This window comes from Dermochelys coriacea, chromosome 12 (genome assembly GCF_009764565.3).
Source record: "Dermochelys coriacea isolate rDerCor1 chromosome 12, rDerCor1.pri.v4, whole genome shotgun sequence".
Taxonomy (NCBI): Eukaryota; Metazoa; Chordata; order Testudines; family Dermochelyidae; genus Dermochelys; species Dermochelys coriacea.
Genome location: NC_050079.1, coordinates 4,502,520 through 4,516,323, shown reverse-complemented (window position 1 = coordinate 4,516,323; position 13,804 = coordinate 4,502,520). Strand labels below are relative to the sequence as shown.

The 13,804-nt window shown below is 50.4% G+C and overlaps 1 protein-coding gene across 2 annotated transcripts; it reads right to left on the bottom strand.

Moving 5' to 3' along the window:
- Window positions 1–2,596: 2,596 nt before the first annotated feature.
- On the bottom strand, window positions 2,597–13,651 carry SETD6 (SET domain containing 6, protein lysine methyltransferase). 2 transcript variants are annotated; one of them, XM_038368772.2, is made up of 9 exons: window positions 13,468–13,651; window positions 9,049–9,147; window positions 8,389–8,533; window positions 7,747–7,888; window positions 7,084–7,278; window positions 6,662–6,785; window positions 5,118–5,298; window positions 4,536–4,678; window positions 2,597–3,111 (listed from the first exon to the last, which is right to left on the bottom strand). In XM_038368772.2, exons 1-9 carry the CDS (start codon window positions 13,492–13,494, stop codon window positions 2,800–2,802), a joined length of 1,368 nt encoding a protein of 455 aa, XP_038224700.1. In that variant the 5' UTR covers window positions 13,495–13,651; the 3' UTR covers window positions 2,597–2,799. The 2 variants fall into 2 exon arrangements, with proteins under 2 accessions (XP_038224700.1, XP_038224701.1); XM_038368773.2 differs by having other exon boundaries at window positions 9,049–9,150; window positions 13,468–13,611.
- Window positions 13,652–13,804: the final 153 nt, after the last annotated feature.

Here is a 13,804-nt window from a genome sequence, read left to right as displayed (position 1 = left end):
GTGCAGTTCTGCTTATTCTGTAGTACCATTATACACAACACTGTTCTTTCAAAGTTCTAATACATTCTAGTACAATACTTCCTGGGCCAGGCCTATTAGACACATTTTGAACTTGAGCTAATGCTGAGAAAATTCAAGTAAATGTCATGTTTGTAACTCCAATCTCAAAGGAGAGGATGGTAGTGTAACATGAGGGAGGCTCATTAGGTTAATCACATTCACAAATGATGCCATTAGCAGTTTCTCAAAGCATCCAAACTGGAGCTTTGGATATTTTCCAGGCTAGGCTCTCCTCTGATGGAGAGGCTTTGTGTTAATATAGCAATATGGGGAAAATAGATGAAGCAATAAACTGTAGCTCAGTTGTCTTAATTCTTGGTGACCAAGTAAATATAATTCCTGCATAAATTCCCTCAAAGGAATCTGATCTTAATGTGTAGCTGTCTTTTAATTACTGACACTTAATAGGTTGGCTTTCATCCATCAAGGTTCAGTTTGACAGCTTCATGTAAAAATGCCCACTTTTTTTTTTAAACTCCTCAGTAACAATTTAAACTCCACTCCAAACAATTACATGTTCACCTTAATGTTGTCTCCCTTGGCAACACACAAACTAGAGCTAAGGATCCAACAATAGTAACTCTGGTACCCTACACTGTCTCTGAACAGTGTTTTGTACAGTACTTCAGAGGCAGTTGGCCTGCCTGAACTGCTTAGGTTTTGTCCATCACTTGAATGTGGTGAGAGGCCTTACTAGTTATTAGCAGAGATCCTAGTTTATGAAGAGGGAAAAATCCAAATTTTTCCATGATTAAAATGAAACCTGATAGCAGAAGCCCTGCCACATCACATGTTCCCTATGGTAAATGGATTTCTAAGGTACCTGATTATTTGTTGGTATCTGCAACAAAAACCCTAGGTTCCCCTTTTTCTTTCCTAGCTTGGGCTGCAGTAGGGCTTTGGATACCAGCAACATAGGTACTGTTATCCAATTAACTGCTTTTCAGCTGTAGCAGCCCATATCAAGAACTGAACAAAATTGTTGCTGAAGGGACAGGACAGATGCCTGGCCAGCATTAGTTCTAGCATGTCTGGTTTTTAATCAAGTAATGTCTCAAAAGGCTGAGCCTGTTCCTACAAAATTGCCTAAATCTGGCAAAGCAGAATGAGGGAGATAGTCATAGCCAGCACCCCCAACTTCACTGCAACCAGGCAAAGGGCTTCCTTCTCTCTAGTAGGCACCTATATTAGGGTCCTGCCATGCAGTGAATTCTGTGTGGGTGAAGGAAGCAGGCCTCTGGCTAGACCCTGGGCAATGCAACCATGGCTTAAGAGCAGCACCACAAACTACCTGCTAGCCAGTAGCTGAGGTCAAAAGCTAGTGGGCGCACACCCTGTAGCCCTCAACTGCTGCAACACTTTCAATTGGTGGGAGAAATGCAAGCCCATCCTCCATCCCCTGTCTACTTAGAGGCTTCAACTACTGCAGTGGTGAATAAGGGGAACTGTCAACTAGACAAGTACAAGTGATTAAAAGACACAAGATGCATGCAAAATCTCTGGTAAATAAACCTTACTGAAGCTGACCTCTTCCCTGTGTGAATTCTGTCATACCTTCATTTTAGCAAGCAGCACCAACAGAGCAGAGGTTAGGGAACAAAGTCCAGCTCAAACTATGAAAGCAAAGGAATTTGTACTCAAAGGGCCCACAGAGCCTTTAGTATTAATAGGCAAGAAAAAAACCCATTTCACTAAGGGATCAGCACTTTTAATCAGCTAGAGGGGGAAAAAAATAGGAAATTCCAGGATCTTAAGATTCTGGCAGTGACCATCCAGGCCTCTAGAAAGTAGTGCAATCCTAAAGACAACTTGTGATGCCAAGGATCCCTTACCTAATGTATGACAGATCATTTAGCTGCTCTGCTGACTAATGAGGAAGGTAGATAAGTAAGCAAAATAGCCACCACCCCTCACTGTGCTCTCCAGAAAGCCTCAATATCACAGAGGAATTATTGACCTAAGCAGCAGGTAAAAAAAAATCCTGTCATGTATAGGCCAAAAAAAGTGCATAACACTAATCACTAAAAGCCCATGTTAATCTCAGTGGCACCTCCAAACACAGTTTTGCTGTAGGTAAAGCCTGAGGTAACAGTATGATGCTAGCTGTCTCATGGTTGGTTGCTTGACCATAGGCAGAATGAAGTCCAAGGGAGAGGCATTGAGCCAACTGTAGCAGATCAAGGGTTCTGAAATGTTCTACTGGCTTTAGTCTGAACAAATTACTACCAGTGCTGCGGCCCAGCTGCTTGAGTTTGTTCCACCACTTGACTCCCTGTTGACTAGAATAAGCATTTTCTGAGATGCTTGTAACAGTGAATGAGAACCCCCTTCAAGCTGTCATCCTTGCAAAGTATAAAATCATCATTCTGACAAGGGGTGGGTCACTCTACCTTCCCTGCAAAGCACTCCTTGGTCAAAGTTAGCATGGGTATGCTTCCTCCTTAACTCTCACCCATGTTGGTTCTTGAACATGGGGAACCCTCCTGCGTGTCACATTTAAGGCTGAAATCTAATGAACAGACTTTTTCCTCCCCAGTAAGACAGGTATGTAATTTGTAGAAAAGTCAAGAGGTAGATGAAAAGCCAATACAGACATATCAGGAGTAACTGGGTCCAAATCAACTCTCACCCTCTGTTCTTCCTCAATACAAGTGGCCACCCCATCCATCCTGACAGCCAGGGAGAGAGCACAAGGTTTGCTTTATACAAAGCCTGCAATTCCCTGCTTCCCGGCATCTGCTAGCTGGCCAGCTCCAGCAACTGGTGCAAGATCCTCTTCTGCCCATAGCGCACTTGCAGGGCTTGCTGCTCTCTCCGGCTTAGTTTGCCATAAACCACCTTGTCATTTAGCAAGTCCTGCTCTGCTTTAAGGTCTGAGCTGTAAGACTCCAGAGTGAGCAGCGCACTGTCACGGAGCAGCTTCTTCCACGAGGCTTTGAGTCTGGGTATTGTCTCGTTAGATAAAGTAAAGCTCTCTTCGTCCTCTGTATCTTCTTCCCAGCCCTCGTGCTCTTTAAACTCTCTGAATTCCTCTGCAGCCATACACAGCACCTAAAACCAACCACAGATACCTAGTCATTATCTCAGGCAGTGAAGCTTGACTAAGTCTGAATATAATCCCAATTTTCAGCTACTGAAGCTACCAAAACACAACCCTCCTGGACTCCCAGGGATTTGCATTGTTATTCACTACCTCCTTAGCACCCATTCCCATCAGTAGGATAGCAAAGCAGCTAGTTGGTTTAGTGGAGGCATTTGGGCAAGACGTGAATGCTGAGCATGCTTTCTTCAGTACAGCATGTGATCTGCAGGGGCCTCCGTTTCCCAGCAGTACTTAGTTTTAGTGCAACACTGTCCTAGTCCTGAGGGAGGAAGGCTAGTGTGTTTCTTAAAATCCCCTGCTCCTGGAACCTTATCAGATGAGAATCTGTTTTCATTTCCAGAGAAGAGATTAAATGTTAGTCAACTGCACTGTGAAAGCTTTAAAAACAAAAGTAAGCAAATAAAGCAGCTCAACATTTAAGATCACGATTTTCAGGGGTCTGATTCCAAGTTTTCAGTGCTGCTAGTGCACAGCTGGGGAGTGAAGGGGCCTTGTGTTAAATACTTAACTTCCCGGCTAGCTTCATGTGGGCTGTCACAAGCGTAGACCCTCCAATAGTGATAGCCCATGACTGCTCTCAGCTTCCTGCACAGTTTCTCCACTACACATCAAGTCCCTGCTATAAAATGGAGCTCGCAGCCACAAAACAATTAAATGCCACCTCCCCCAACCTGTCACAGGGCTTCTCCCTCTTGAAGAGGATCAGAGCACAGAGCCTCAACTACCCTAGGAAGCTCATGCATCTCCTTCCACAATAAAAGGAGTGCAAACACACTAGACTGACTTGACCTCCATATAATCCCAGAGCACCAGACTCCATCTTTGCAATTAGGCCCTTTCCTCCCAGTTCCGAGTAAAGCTATAATCACAGGAAGGCAAAATGTCCCCATCCCCTTTATTCTTACAGTAAAAATCTCCATAACAGGTCAACATACTGTATTTATAAACAAGGGGTTGGCAACCTTTCAGAAGAGGTGTGCCAAGACTTCATTAATTCACTCTAATTTAAGGTTTCACATGCCAGTAATATATTTTAATGTTTTTAGAAGGTCTCTTTCTATAAGTCTATAATATATAAACTAAACGATTGTTGTATGTAAAGTAAATAAGGTTTTTAAAATGTTTAAGAAGCAGGGTGAGTGCCACTGAACATTAGCTTGCGTGCCGCCTTTGGCACGCATGTCATAGGTTGCCTACCCCTGTTATAAACTATTCCAGAGCAGAGATTCTACCTGTAACCCCACACTGAAGGCACAACAGCACAAGTCATCGGAGCCTTTGGAGAACAAGACTCCATGGGGCAGGATCAGTGTAGACATCACACATTTCTGCCACCTAGAGACGAAATCACTTCCCCCAGAGCACCACGCACCTTCAATGTCATGGACAGCTCTTCCTCTGTCAACACTTCCTCCCAGCCAATCACAAAGGCGCCTTCTTCCCCCACCATCTCCAGCTGGCAAAGAAAATCCCACTGCTCAGAAACCAGCTGCCGCTCCGCTTCAGTGCTGGCACCTGTTTGAGGACAACAGGGGAGACACATCAACCACGCCCACTACATATTGCAGGATGGGGGGAGGGGGACAAAACTCTGTAGTGTGAGACACAGGCCAAGACTTTCAAAAGCCACCAGCGAATTTGTACCCCGACGTGCAATGCCTTAAAGAGGCCCAATTGCCACAAAGTGCTGAGCACCACACCCCTTAAAACCCAGAGGCAAGAAGCACTTTCAGGGACCCATTCCTAAAGCAGAGGCCGATGTTGATTGTGGCTGCCTTGAAGCTCATCCCTGATGGTGGAAGGAAAATGTTGAGGGTGCCCCACAATGAGTGGTTATGAAAGGTTGGCTACTATACGCTTAGTTTAAAGGGCTGCAGATATGGCCCATAGTCTCCTTCTACCAGAGTCATTTAGAATCAAGTTACCCTACCTCCAAATGCTACAGGCCACTCACCCTGCAGGGCAGCTCTGCGCACTGTCACCATCTGGATGTCGGCAGTGTCATCTGTGTTGCCGGGGTACGGCTCAGCAAAACCGTACATGTGCATGAGTTGCCAGTTGGCCATCTGGCCATAGGTATTGAAGATCTCTTGGCCCTTGCTAATGGGCTGCGTGGTGACCATTTTCAAACAGTCCTGTAGGCAGAGGGATGGAACAGGCATGAAGGTGAAGGCAGTGTCACGATACTCAGAGTAAGAGACTCTGTCCTTATGGGGCAAGTGTGGCCGAATTCCCCCTGCCACGTCTGCAAGGGAACGACGCCTTGCTGGCTCCCCACAATGGCCCTTGCGCATGAGAGAAAGTGATTCTGGGACGCACCAAGAAATCCTATCGCCTGGCAAACACAGGAGGGTTTTTTTGTGTCCCAGCCAATACAGTGTACAATAGGCTGACCTGGGAGAGAGTGTCCCTGACAAACACAGAGGTGAGTGTAACATCAGCTACTACCTCTCAGTCTCTGGTCCTATTCCTGTCACATAAAAGCACCTTGGTGGCCCATGTGATCACAAAGCCCTTTCTCCTGCCCCGAGTCGCTGGGGTGGGAGTCTGCACTGCCATTGCCTGTGCTCATTCTATGGCAAACAGGGACATCAGTCTTCAAAGAGGGCAAACTAGGCCAGCATCATTCCCTACTGCAGGGGTCGGCAACCTTTCAGAAGAGGTGCGCCGAGTCTTCATTTATTCACTCTAATTGAAGGTTTCGCATGGCAGTAATACATTTTAACCTTTTTAGAAGGTCTCTTTCTATAAGTCTATACATACAACAATAGTTTAGTTATATACCAAAGTAAATAAGGTTTTTAAAATGTTTAAGAAGCTTCATTTAAAATTAAAATTAAAATGCAGAGCCACCCAGACTCGCCAGACCCAGGACCCGGGCAGTGTGAGTGCCACTGAAAATCAGCTTGCGTGCAATAGGTTGCCTACCCCTGCCCTACAGGAAAAAGTACCTCCCAGTGCTCAGGCCCTCAGCATGTCCTAGAGCCAAGCCCCCTATCTGCCACCAGGCTGACAGCTCCCAACATGGAGGCATCAACGCCCCCTTTGCAATCAGATTGGCAAAGGCACACCCTGCTGCCCATGCAGAACCCCACTGGGCTTCACACGGGATGATCTGGTCATTACATTAGGGGCCAGGAGCATGAAATCCCCTAGAGCTACTGTAGCCGAGTAATGCCTCCGCCAAGCAGGAGCAACACGGGTCGCAAGTTATGGTGCTCAGTACTGGGTAACTGATGAGGTGCTATGGGCTGTGGTAGGCAGGGCAGAAGACTGGATGATTTAACAGTCCCCCACCTGGCTTTGGAATTTAGGAGTCACAATGGAGAGCAAGGGCTGGGATTCCCCTCCAGCACCCCCATCAAGAGGGAGAAAACCAGAGGGGAACCACACTGCAGCTTGTTGTGATCAGATAGAATCAGCTGGACAAGTAATGAGCCCTGGCCAATGCCTAGGGATACATATACTCTCCACTCACACGGCTCCCCACCTACTCACCAGGGAATATTCCAAGTTGGCATTGTGATTGGCCACATGATTCAAAATGTCAGCCATGGGCACCATCATGGGCGGGTTGGGCTCCTTCTCATCCTCGTCTTCCTCGTCCAGGGGCTCCTGGAAGCTATTTGGGAGGAGAGGAGAGGACAAGCCAATTCCCAGCCCTGTGAAATGAAGCCATGGCCCTTAGCCCACCCTGGGCTAGTGACTGCCATGGGCCAGCTGGCTACCTCGGAGGGCACAGAGAAGAGTAAGCAGTGTGAGTGCCAGAGCCACCTCCTGCCAGGAGAAGCCTGGTGAGCTACAGTCTAACCCTCCTGTCTGACTCCCCAAGGAGATTCCTCAGGCTCATCCAGGGAGGCTTCATTTCAGCCCCTCTGGATCCAGAGACGTCTGCTGCAGAACTGCCCTCCCCATCTCACCTGTAGGCCATGACAAACGCCACCAGCCTCCGGTACAGCTCTGGCGTGTGCAGCTTGGGGTCAAAGAGGTCCAGGTGGGACTCCATGAAGGGCAGGATGATGGAGGTGTACTCCAGCTGGATGTTGGCCAGGTCTTTGTCCACTGCTTCTAGGATGCCAGTGCCTTGTAGGAGCCTCACCCTCTCTTCTTCAGGCCTGTATCAAGGGGCAGGCAGGGCAAAGACAAGCCCATTATCCCCACCCAGGAAGGGATTGAATTAATACAGTTACCCTTGAGTCACGTCTCCAGGATCTTCTATGGCCTCCCACTCCACTGCTGTCTGCATCTAGTTAGCCCAGACCCCAAGTTCAACCCACCATAAACCCTGGCTAGCATTTAGGATGGGCAGCCAGCTAGGCTGCTAACATATCTAACAGAACCAAGCTACAAACATGCCTAGCTCCAGTGCTGCTGACCCCTGGGGAAACAGCCAAAGAGGGCAAGAGGCACGAGGCGCATAACCAGGAACAGAACCGAGGCCAGATCCGTGCTTTATCCCCGGTAACACACCGACTCCCAAGAGCCAGCGCCCCGGTGGTGGGAGGGACCCAATGCCCAGGACTGAGTCTCATGCAGACGGTTGGATTTCTGCAGCCTGACGCTAGCATGTGATATAATCTTACCAGAACATGGGGTGATCCATGCTGCTGAAGTCAGGCCAGAGCGAGAAGTAGGGACGCCAATGGGAGTTGCTGGCCGTGTATTCATGCAGCAAAGACAGGAGGAGAGGCACCCAGCCGGATTGACTCCCCAGAGATGCTGGGTCTAGGGAGCCAAACACAGAGGAGATAGGAAGGAGAGGAGAGCAGAAATATGCCGAGATCCCAGGTCCTGTTATTCCTTCACTGGAGAGCCAGTGCCCTAGGCTGTGACAGACCAAAATCACTGCACTGCTCCAGGCTCCCTGGCAGAAGGGGTGAGGTTGAGTTGGGGACTCCAGACTTGCTACTCCCAGGATGGCAGGGAGACAAGAGGGTGGGGGTGGCTCTTCCACCAACAATCCCTTACCCTACTTCTTTGTTAGAAGCCCTGCCAACCACTGCCCTCTCCAGCTCTAGCTCAGAAAATTCCCCTCCCCAGGAGATTCCCCCAGGCTACAGGCTGCCTGAAGCAGACGAGAGCACGCTGGCCATTGACTAAGGTCCAATCAAAGAAAGGCAGGTTAGAAAAGCACCAGACTTTCAAGAACTTCGTTCCAACATGGCAGCCAGTTGAAGTCAGCTGCAGGACTCCTCAGCTCTACGCCACGTACCCTGCTCTCCTACCTTTTTCCAAGAGGGACCGGATGGAGGTGGTGTGCTGGGACAGGAGCGCGGCTCTTGGAATGGTGAAGAGGACTTCTCCCATCTGGAGGTCCTCTCTGGCCAACAGGCCGTAGTCTGACACCGTGCCCTCTTTGCTCACATAGACCTAGGAGAGAGGTGCCTGTCAGGGCTTATGGGGACCCTGGTGAAAACCTGCCTCTGATGGGTCAGCCATGAAGGGTTGCAAGAGAAATGAAGCCAAGAGGTCAGGAGAATAAATCCAAGCAGCATCCATGGAAGCCCAGACACCTAGTCTCATTCCCCACGTGGCTGAGGAATTTCATGCCAACGTAAACAGGAGGTTGGTTTTTAAATAACAAACCGAGAGCCGACCCGACGGCTGCACCCTTGCACTAGTGCACGTGAGAAGTAACTGGAAATCACCATCTCGTAAGCCCTCACACTCAGCCTCGCTGCTTCCCTGCCCACCACTCCAACCCCTCCTCACTCATCTGCAGAAGTTCTGGGATCACCCTGCCCTTGGAAAGCCAGCCTTGCCCTATCAGCCCGATGAGTTGCGATACCCATACGCCACACTCAGCTTGAGACCTTTGAACACCGGGACTCACACCCGGGTGAAGGTCACTCGATACCCAGCTTCCATCATCCGGATCCTCCTACCTTTGGGCTGAGCTCCAACCCGACCTTCTCACACCAATCCAGGAAGCCAGAAAGGGTGTCAGCACTGCCATCCTCAGCAAGGCTGCCCCCTGCGGCCACCTACTAACAGAAATAGGGGTCAAGCTTAGAGAACAAGGACAGCTCAGGCACTAGAGAAATCTTATGGCAGAGGACGGAGGATAACCCTGGAGGCCTCGCTAAGTTCCAGGTTGGGTAAATTACACCACAGAGGGAAGCCCTAGGGTCCAGCGGACGGAACAACAGATCAGACGTTAGGAGACCTGGGTACTATTTCCAGCAAAGCAAGGATCAGTCTGGCATTGGGCAAATCATTTCATTTCACCTGGGCCTCAGTTTCTCCATCTCAAACAGGGTGATACGGGTGCCTATCTATCTTTGTAAACTGCTTTGAAGTCTACGGACGGACAGAGTATAATTACTAGCTATCCCTATAGCTTCAACTGGATACCCTAGTTCCTTCTCTTCCTGTCTTTAAGGGTTGCTGTGCACTGTTACACATCTGTTGTGTTTCTGGGCAGAGATGGCTGCATTCCTGCAGTGAGTGAAGTGCTTTGGGATGAAAGGGGATATTTATGTATGCGAGATCATCATCAGAAGACAGGCTAGCCATGCTTGTCTCTCCCAACACAGGCCCTTGCTGCAGGGAAGAAAGGAAGAATGACAGAAGACAACTGTTCTTGGCTGTGACCAGAAGATCTGAACTGGAAGGTAAAAGATCTCAGAAACATTTACAAGAGGTTAAGTCACTTCTTCGGGTAGGACTTCCATTCTGTGGCATAGGCAGAAGATTATTTGCTATTGCCCTTAGATTCAACAGGGCCCAGCAGTTTTCCAGACTGTAATAGGTACTGTTACCCCCTCCAGTGCAAGCATGGCAGCTCCCCACGCCACTGGTGAGTGTGTGCCCCAACGGGAATAAAACCCATCTCCCTCCCATTTACTGTTGGTTGAACTGTTTGCCTGGTCAGACCAAGCTTACATTAGAGGGAAATGCCAAAAATCAAAGTATCATTGAAAGTTAGCGTTTTAAACTGGATTGTTACTCTAAACGTTAGACAAGTAGCCGGCAAAACACAACAATCTGGGATTTTTTTCCCCCCTCTGTCAGAACACAGAGCTCCATTTGCAAGGCTTTGTTGTCATTCACAATCACTTGACTAGCCCATGCAGGTGTCTAATCCTTCGCTAATCCCAAATGTTTCAAATTGCAGGGTGATCTTTACGGTCCGAAAGTTCATTCTAGAAGAGTGTTACAAAGGACCTGTCTACACTACTGCTTAAGTTGGGGCAGGCAAACTTCTTGGCCTGAGGGCCACATCGAGTTTCCGAAATCGTATGGAGGGCCGGTTAGGGGAGGGTGTGCCTCCCCAAACAGCCAGGCATGGCCAGACCCCTGCCCCCTATCTGACCCTCCCTACTTCCCACCCCGACGGCCCCTCCCGGGACTCCTGCCCCATCCAACGCTCCCTGTTCCATGACTGCCCCCCCCCCCCGGGACCACTATCCCATCCAACCATCCCTTCTCCCTGACTGCCCCCCACCGCCCCATCCAAACTGCCCTCCTTCCTGACCACCCCCCGGGACCCCTGCCCCCATTCAACCCCCCCTGTTCCCTGCCCTCTGACCACCCCGCCCCCATCCACCGCCCATCCCCCGATCACCACCCCGAACTCCCCTGCCCTCTATCCAACCCCTGCTGCTCCCTGCCGCGCTGCCTGGAGCACCGGTGGCTGTCAACTCTATAGCCGCGCCGCCCAGACCACCAGGACAGGCAGCTGCACTGCCCGGCTGGAGCGAGCCATGCACCGTGCAGCACAGAGCACCGAGTCAGACCGGGTTCTGCCGCTGCACTGCCCCAGGAGCTCCCAGCCCCCCGCCCTGAGCATTGTGCTGATAGTGCCGTGAGCTGAGGCTGCGGGAGGGGGGACAGCGGGGGAGGGGCCGGGGGCAAGCCTTCTGGGCCAAGAGCTCAGGGGCTGGGCAGGAGGGTCCTGCGGGCCAGATGTGGCCCGTAGTTTGCCCACCTCTGGCTTAAATCAATGTAACTTGCGTTGCTTGGGGTGGGGCTTTTTCACACCCCTGAGCAACGCAAGTTACATCGCCGTAAACAGTAGTGTAGACGAGCCCTAGCTCAAAGTGTCACTTACCCAATGAGGCAGCAGAAACAAGACTGCATGGCCATTCATACAACACAAAACAGCCAAGGGTCAAAGCGGGCAATCTGCAAACAACCCATAGGTAAAAATTCCATAACCAGACTATTCGGCAAATAGCTTTGCAGAAATCAGGGCTGGTTCGTGCCTAAGCTGCTAATTAAAAGGAGCTACTTTGCTAGTGAAAATTATTTAAAACCGTTTGACTAGCTCCAATGAAAAGATTCCACCTAAAACCTGTATTCACTCCCTCCAGAGTCAAGTTGCTTTGTTCAGGTGTTTTTCTGACTCATTATTCCTACATATTTATTGCTAATGTGAGCCAGGTGAAAAGATTGGTCTGATTTCATTTTCAGATTTTAATCTTCATAAGAACAGCCATACTGGGTCAGTCCAATGGTCCAGCTAGCCCAGTATCCCATCTTCCGACAGTGGCAATGCCAGGTGCTTCAGTGGGAATGAACAGAACAGGTAATCATCAAGTGATCCATCCCATTGCTCATTCCCAGCTTCTGGCAAACAGAGGTTTAGATACACCCAGAACACGGGGTTGTGTCCCTGATCATCTTGGCCAATAGCCATTGCTGGACCTGTCCTCCGTGAACTTATCTAATTCTTTTTTGAACCCAGTTATACTTTTGGCCTTCACAGCATCCCCTGCCAACAAGTTCCACAGGCTGACTGTGCGCTGTGTGAAGAAATCCTTCCTTTTGTTTGTTTTAAACCTGCTGCCTGTTAATTTCATTGGGTGACCCCTAGTTCTTGTGTTATGTGAAGGGATAAATAACACTTCCCTAGTCACTTTCTACACACCTGTCATGATTTTATAGACATCCATCATCTCCCCCCTTCGTCATCTCTTTCCCACCCTGAACAGTCCCAGTTTTTATAATCTCTCCTCAAACTGTTCCATACTCATTGTTTCTGTTGCCCTTCTCTGTCCCTTTTCCCATACTAATCTATCTTTTTTGAGATGGGGCAACCAGAACTGTGCACAATATTCAAGAGGTGTGTGTACCATGGATTTATATGATGGCATTACGATATTTTCTGTCTTATTATCTATCCCTTTCCTAGTGGTCCCTAATGCTGCACATTGAAATGTTTTTAGACAATTATCCACAATGATTCCAATCTCTCTTTCTTGAGCGGTAGCAGCCAATTTATTTTAGGCCCTATCATTTTATATGGATAGTTGTGATTGTATTTCCCAATGTGCCTTACTTTGCATTTATCAACATTGAGTTTCATCTGCCATTTTGTTGCTCATTCATCCAGTTCCCCGAGATCCCTTTGTAACTCTTCCCGGTCTGCTTTGGACTTAACTATCTTGAGTAAGGTGGTAGCATCTGCAAACTTTGCCACCTCCCTGCCCACCACCCATCTCAGACCTTAGATTCAGACTTTAACCCACTTTAAGTAGATTTCAAGGGAATAAATACAGGGGCCGACTCTTGGCTCTCACCTGTCGCGCTGATAAGAGTGACCGGCTGTTCGGCTAGTAAGTGTCAATATAGAGATTGGTTTCAGAGTAGCAGCCGTGTTAGTCTGTATTCGCAAAAAGAAAAGCAGTACTTGTGGCACCTTAGAGACTAACAAATTTATTAGAGCATAAGCTTTCGTGAGCTAATGCATCCGATGAAGTGAGCTGTAGCTCACGAAAGCTTATGCTCTAATAAATTTGTTAGTCTCTAAGGTGCCACAAGTCCTCCTTTTCTTTTTGCGAATATAGAGATTAGGAGACAAGGCCCCTCCCGAAGTCAGAGCACGTTTCTGACAGAGATGGATTCAGCTACCCGGGGCGGGGGGTTTATTTCCCCAGCCAGGATCACACCCGCCCACAGGCTTCCCCACCCCGCCCCAGTAGTTACTGGCTGCAGCCGAGCCCGCTGCTCCCTCCTCGGCCCTGCCCGGCCGAGCCTGGGAGATCCGCTTCCTCCTCCCTCCGGTGTAAACGCTTCTGGCTCAGGCAAGTGGCCCCAGCCCGAGCCGAGCCCTGGCCCTGGGGCCGGCCAGGGAGGAGCATCTGGGGCAGGCACCTGCCCCTTTCACCGCCGCCTGGGGAGCCAGGACCGCCCCGCCCCCAGGGGGGCTTCTCCTTCAGCGAGAGCCCCCGGCATCTCGGGGGTCCTGCCCCGCGGAGCTCGCTCGCTCGCTCCCTCCGGCCCCCCCCCCCGAGGCTGGAGCCGCCCAGGGTGGGGGGCAGGGGCCGGAGCCCCCAGAGGCGTGTCCGCCCCCCCGCTACCTTGGGCCTCTTAGCCGCCGTCGCCATGCCCGGCCTCGGGGTGGGACAGAGCCGCGTCCGCAGCGCAGAGAACGGGCGGCGGCCGCCGCTTCCACGTGGTTCCCCAGCAGCCGGGGCCGCCTTCCGGGCTGGGGCGGGCCACGCCCCCTTCGCTTACGGGGGCCGAGATGGGCCTGCCGCGGCGGGTTCCTCCCCCCGCCCCCGGCGCTCCCTGGGGCCTAGGGGGCGGGGCTGCCCCGTGACGCAGCAGGGCGCTGGCTGCCTGGCGAGGGCTGGAGGCGGGGGCCAGGAGGGGTGACTGGGGGAGGGGCCAGGCTCACCCCCCCACAGTGAAGTG

Bases quoted from the DNA above. Each gene is read 5' to 3' on its own strand.
- SETD6 (XM_038368772.2), bottom strand. From the start codon at position 13,494: ATGGCGACGGCGGCTAAGAGGCCCAAG. The intron at 7,889-8,388 runs GTAGGAGAGCAG...TTGGCTCCCTAG, and splicing joins CCGGTCCCTCTTGGAAAAAG to ACCCAGCATCTCTGGGGAGT. The intron at 3,112-4,535 runs GTGCGTGGTGCT...GGTTGGTTTTAG, and splicing joins AGCTGTCCATGACATTGAAG to GTGCTGTGTATGGCTGCAGA.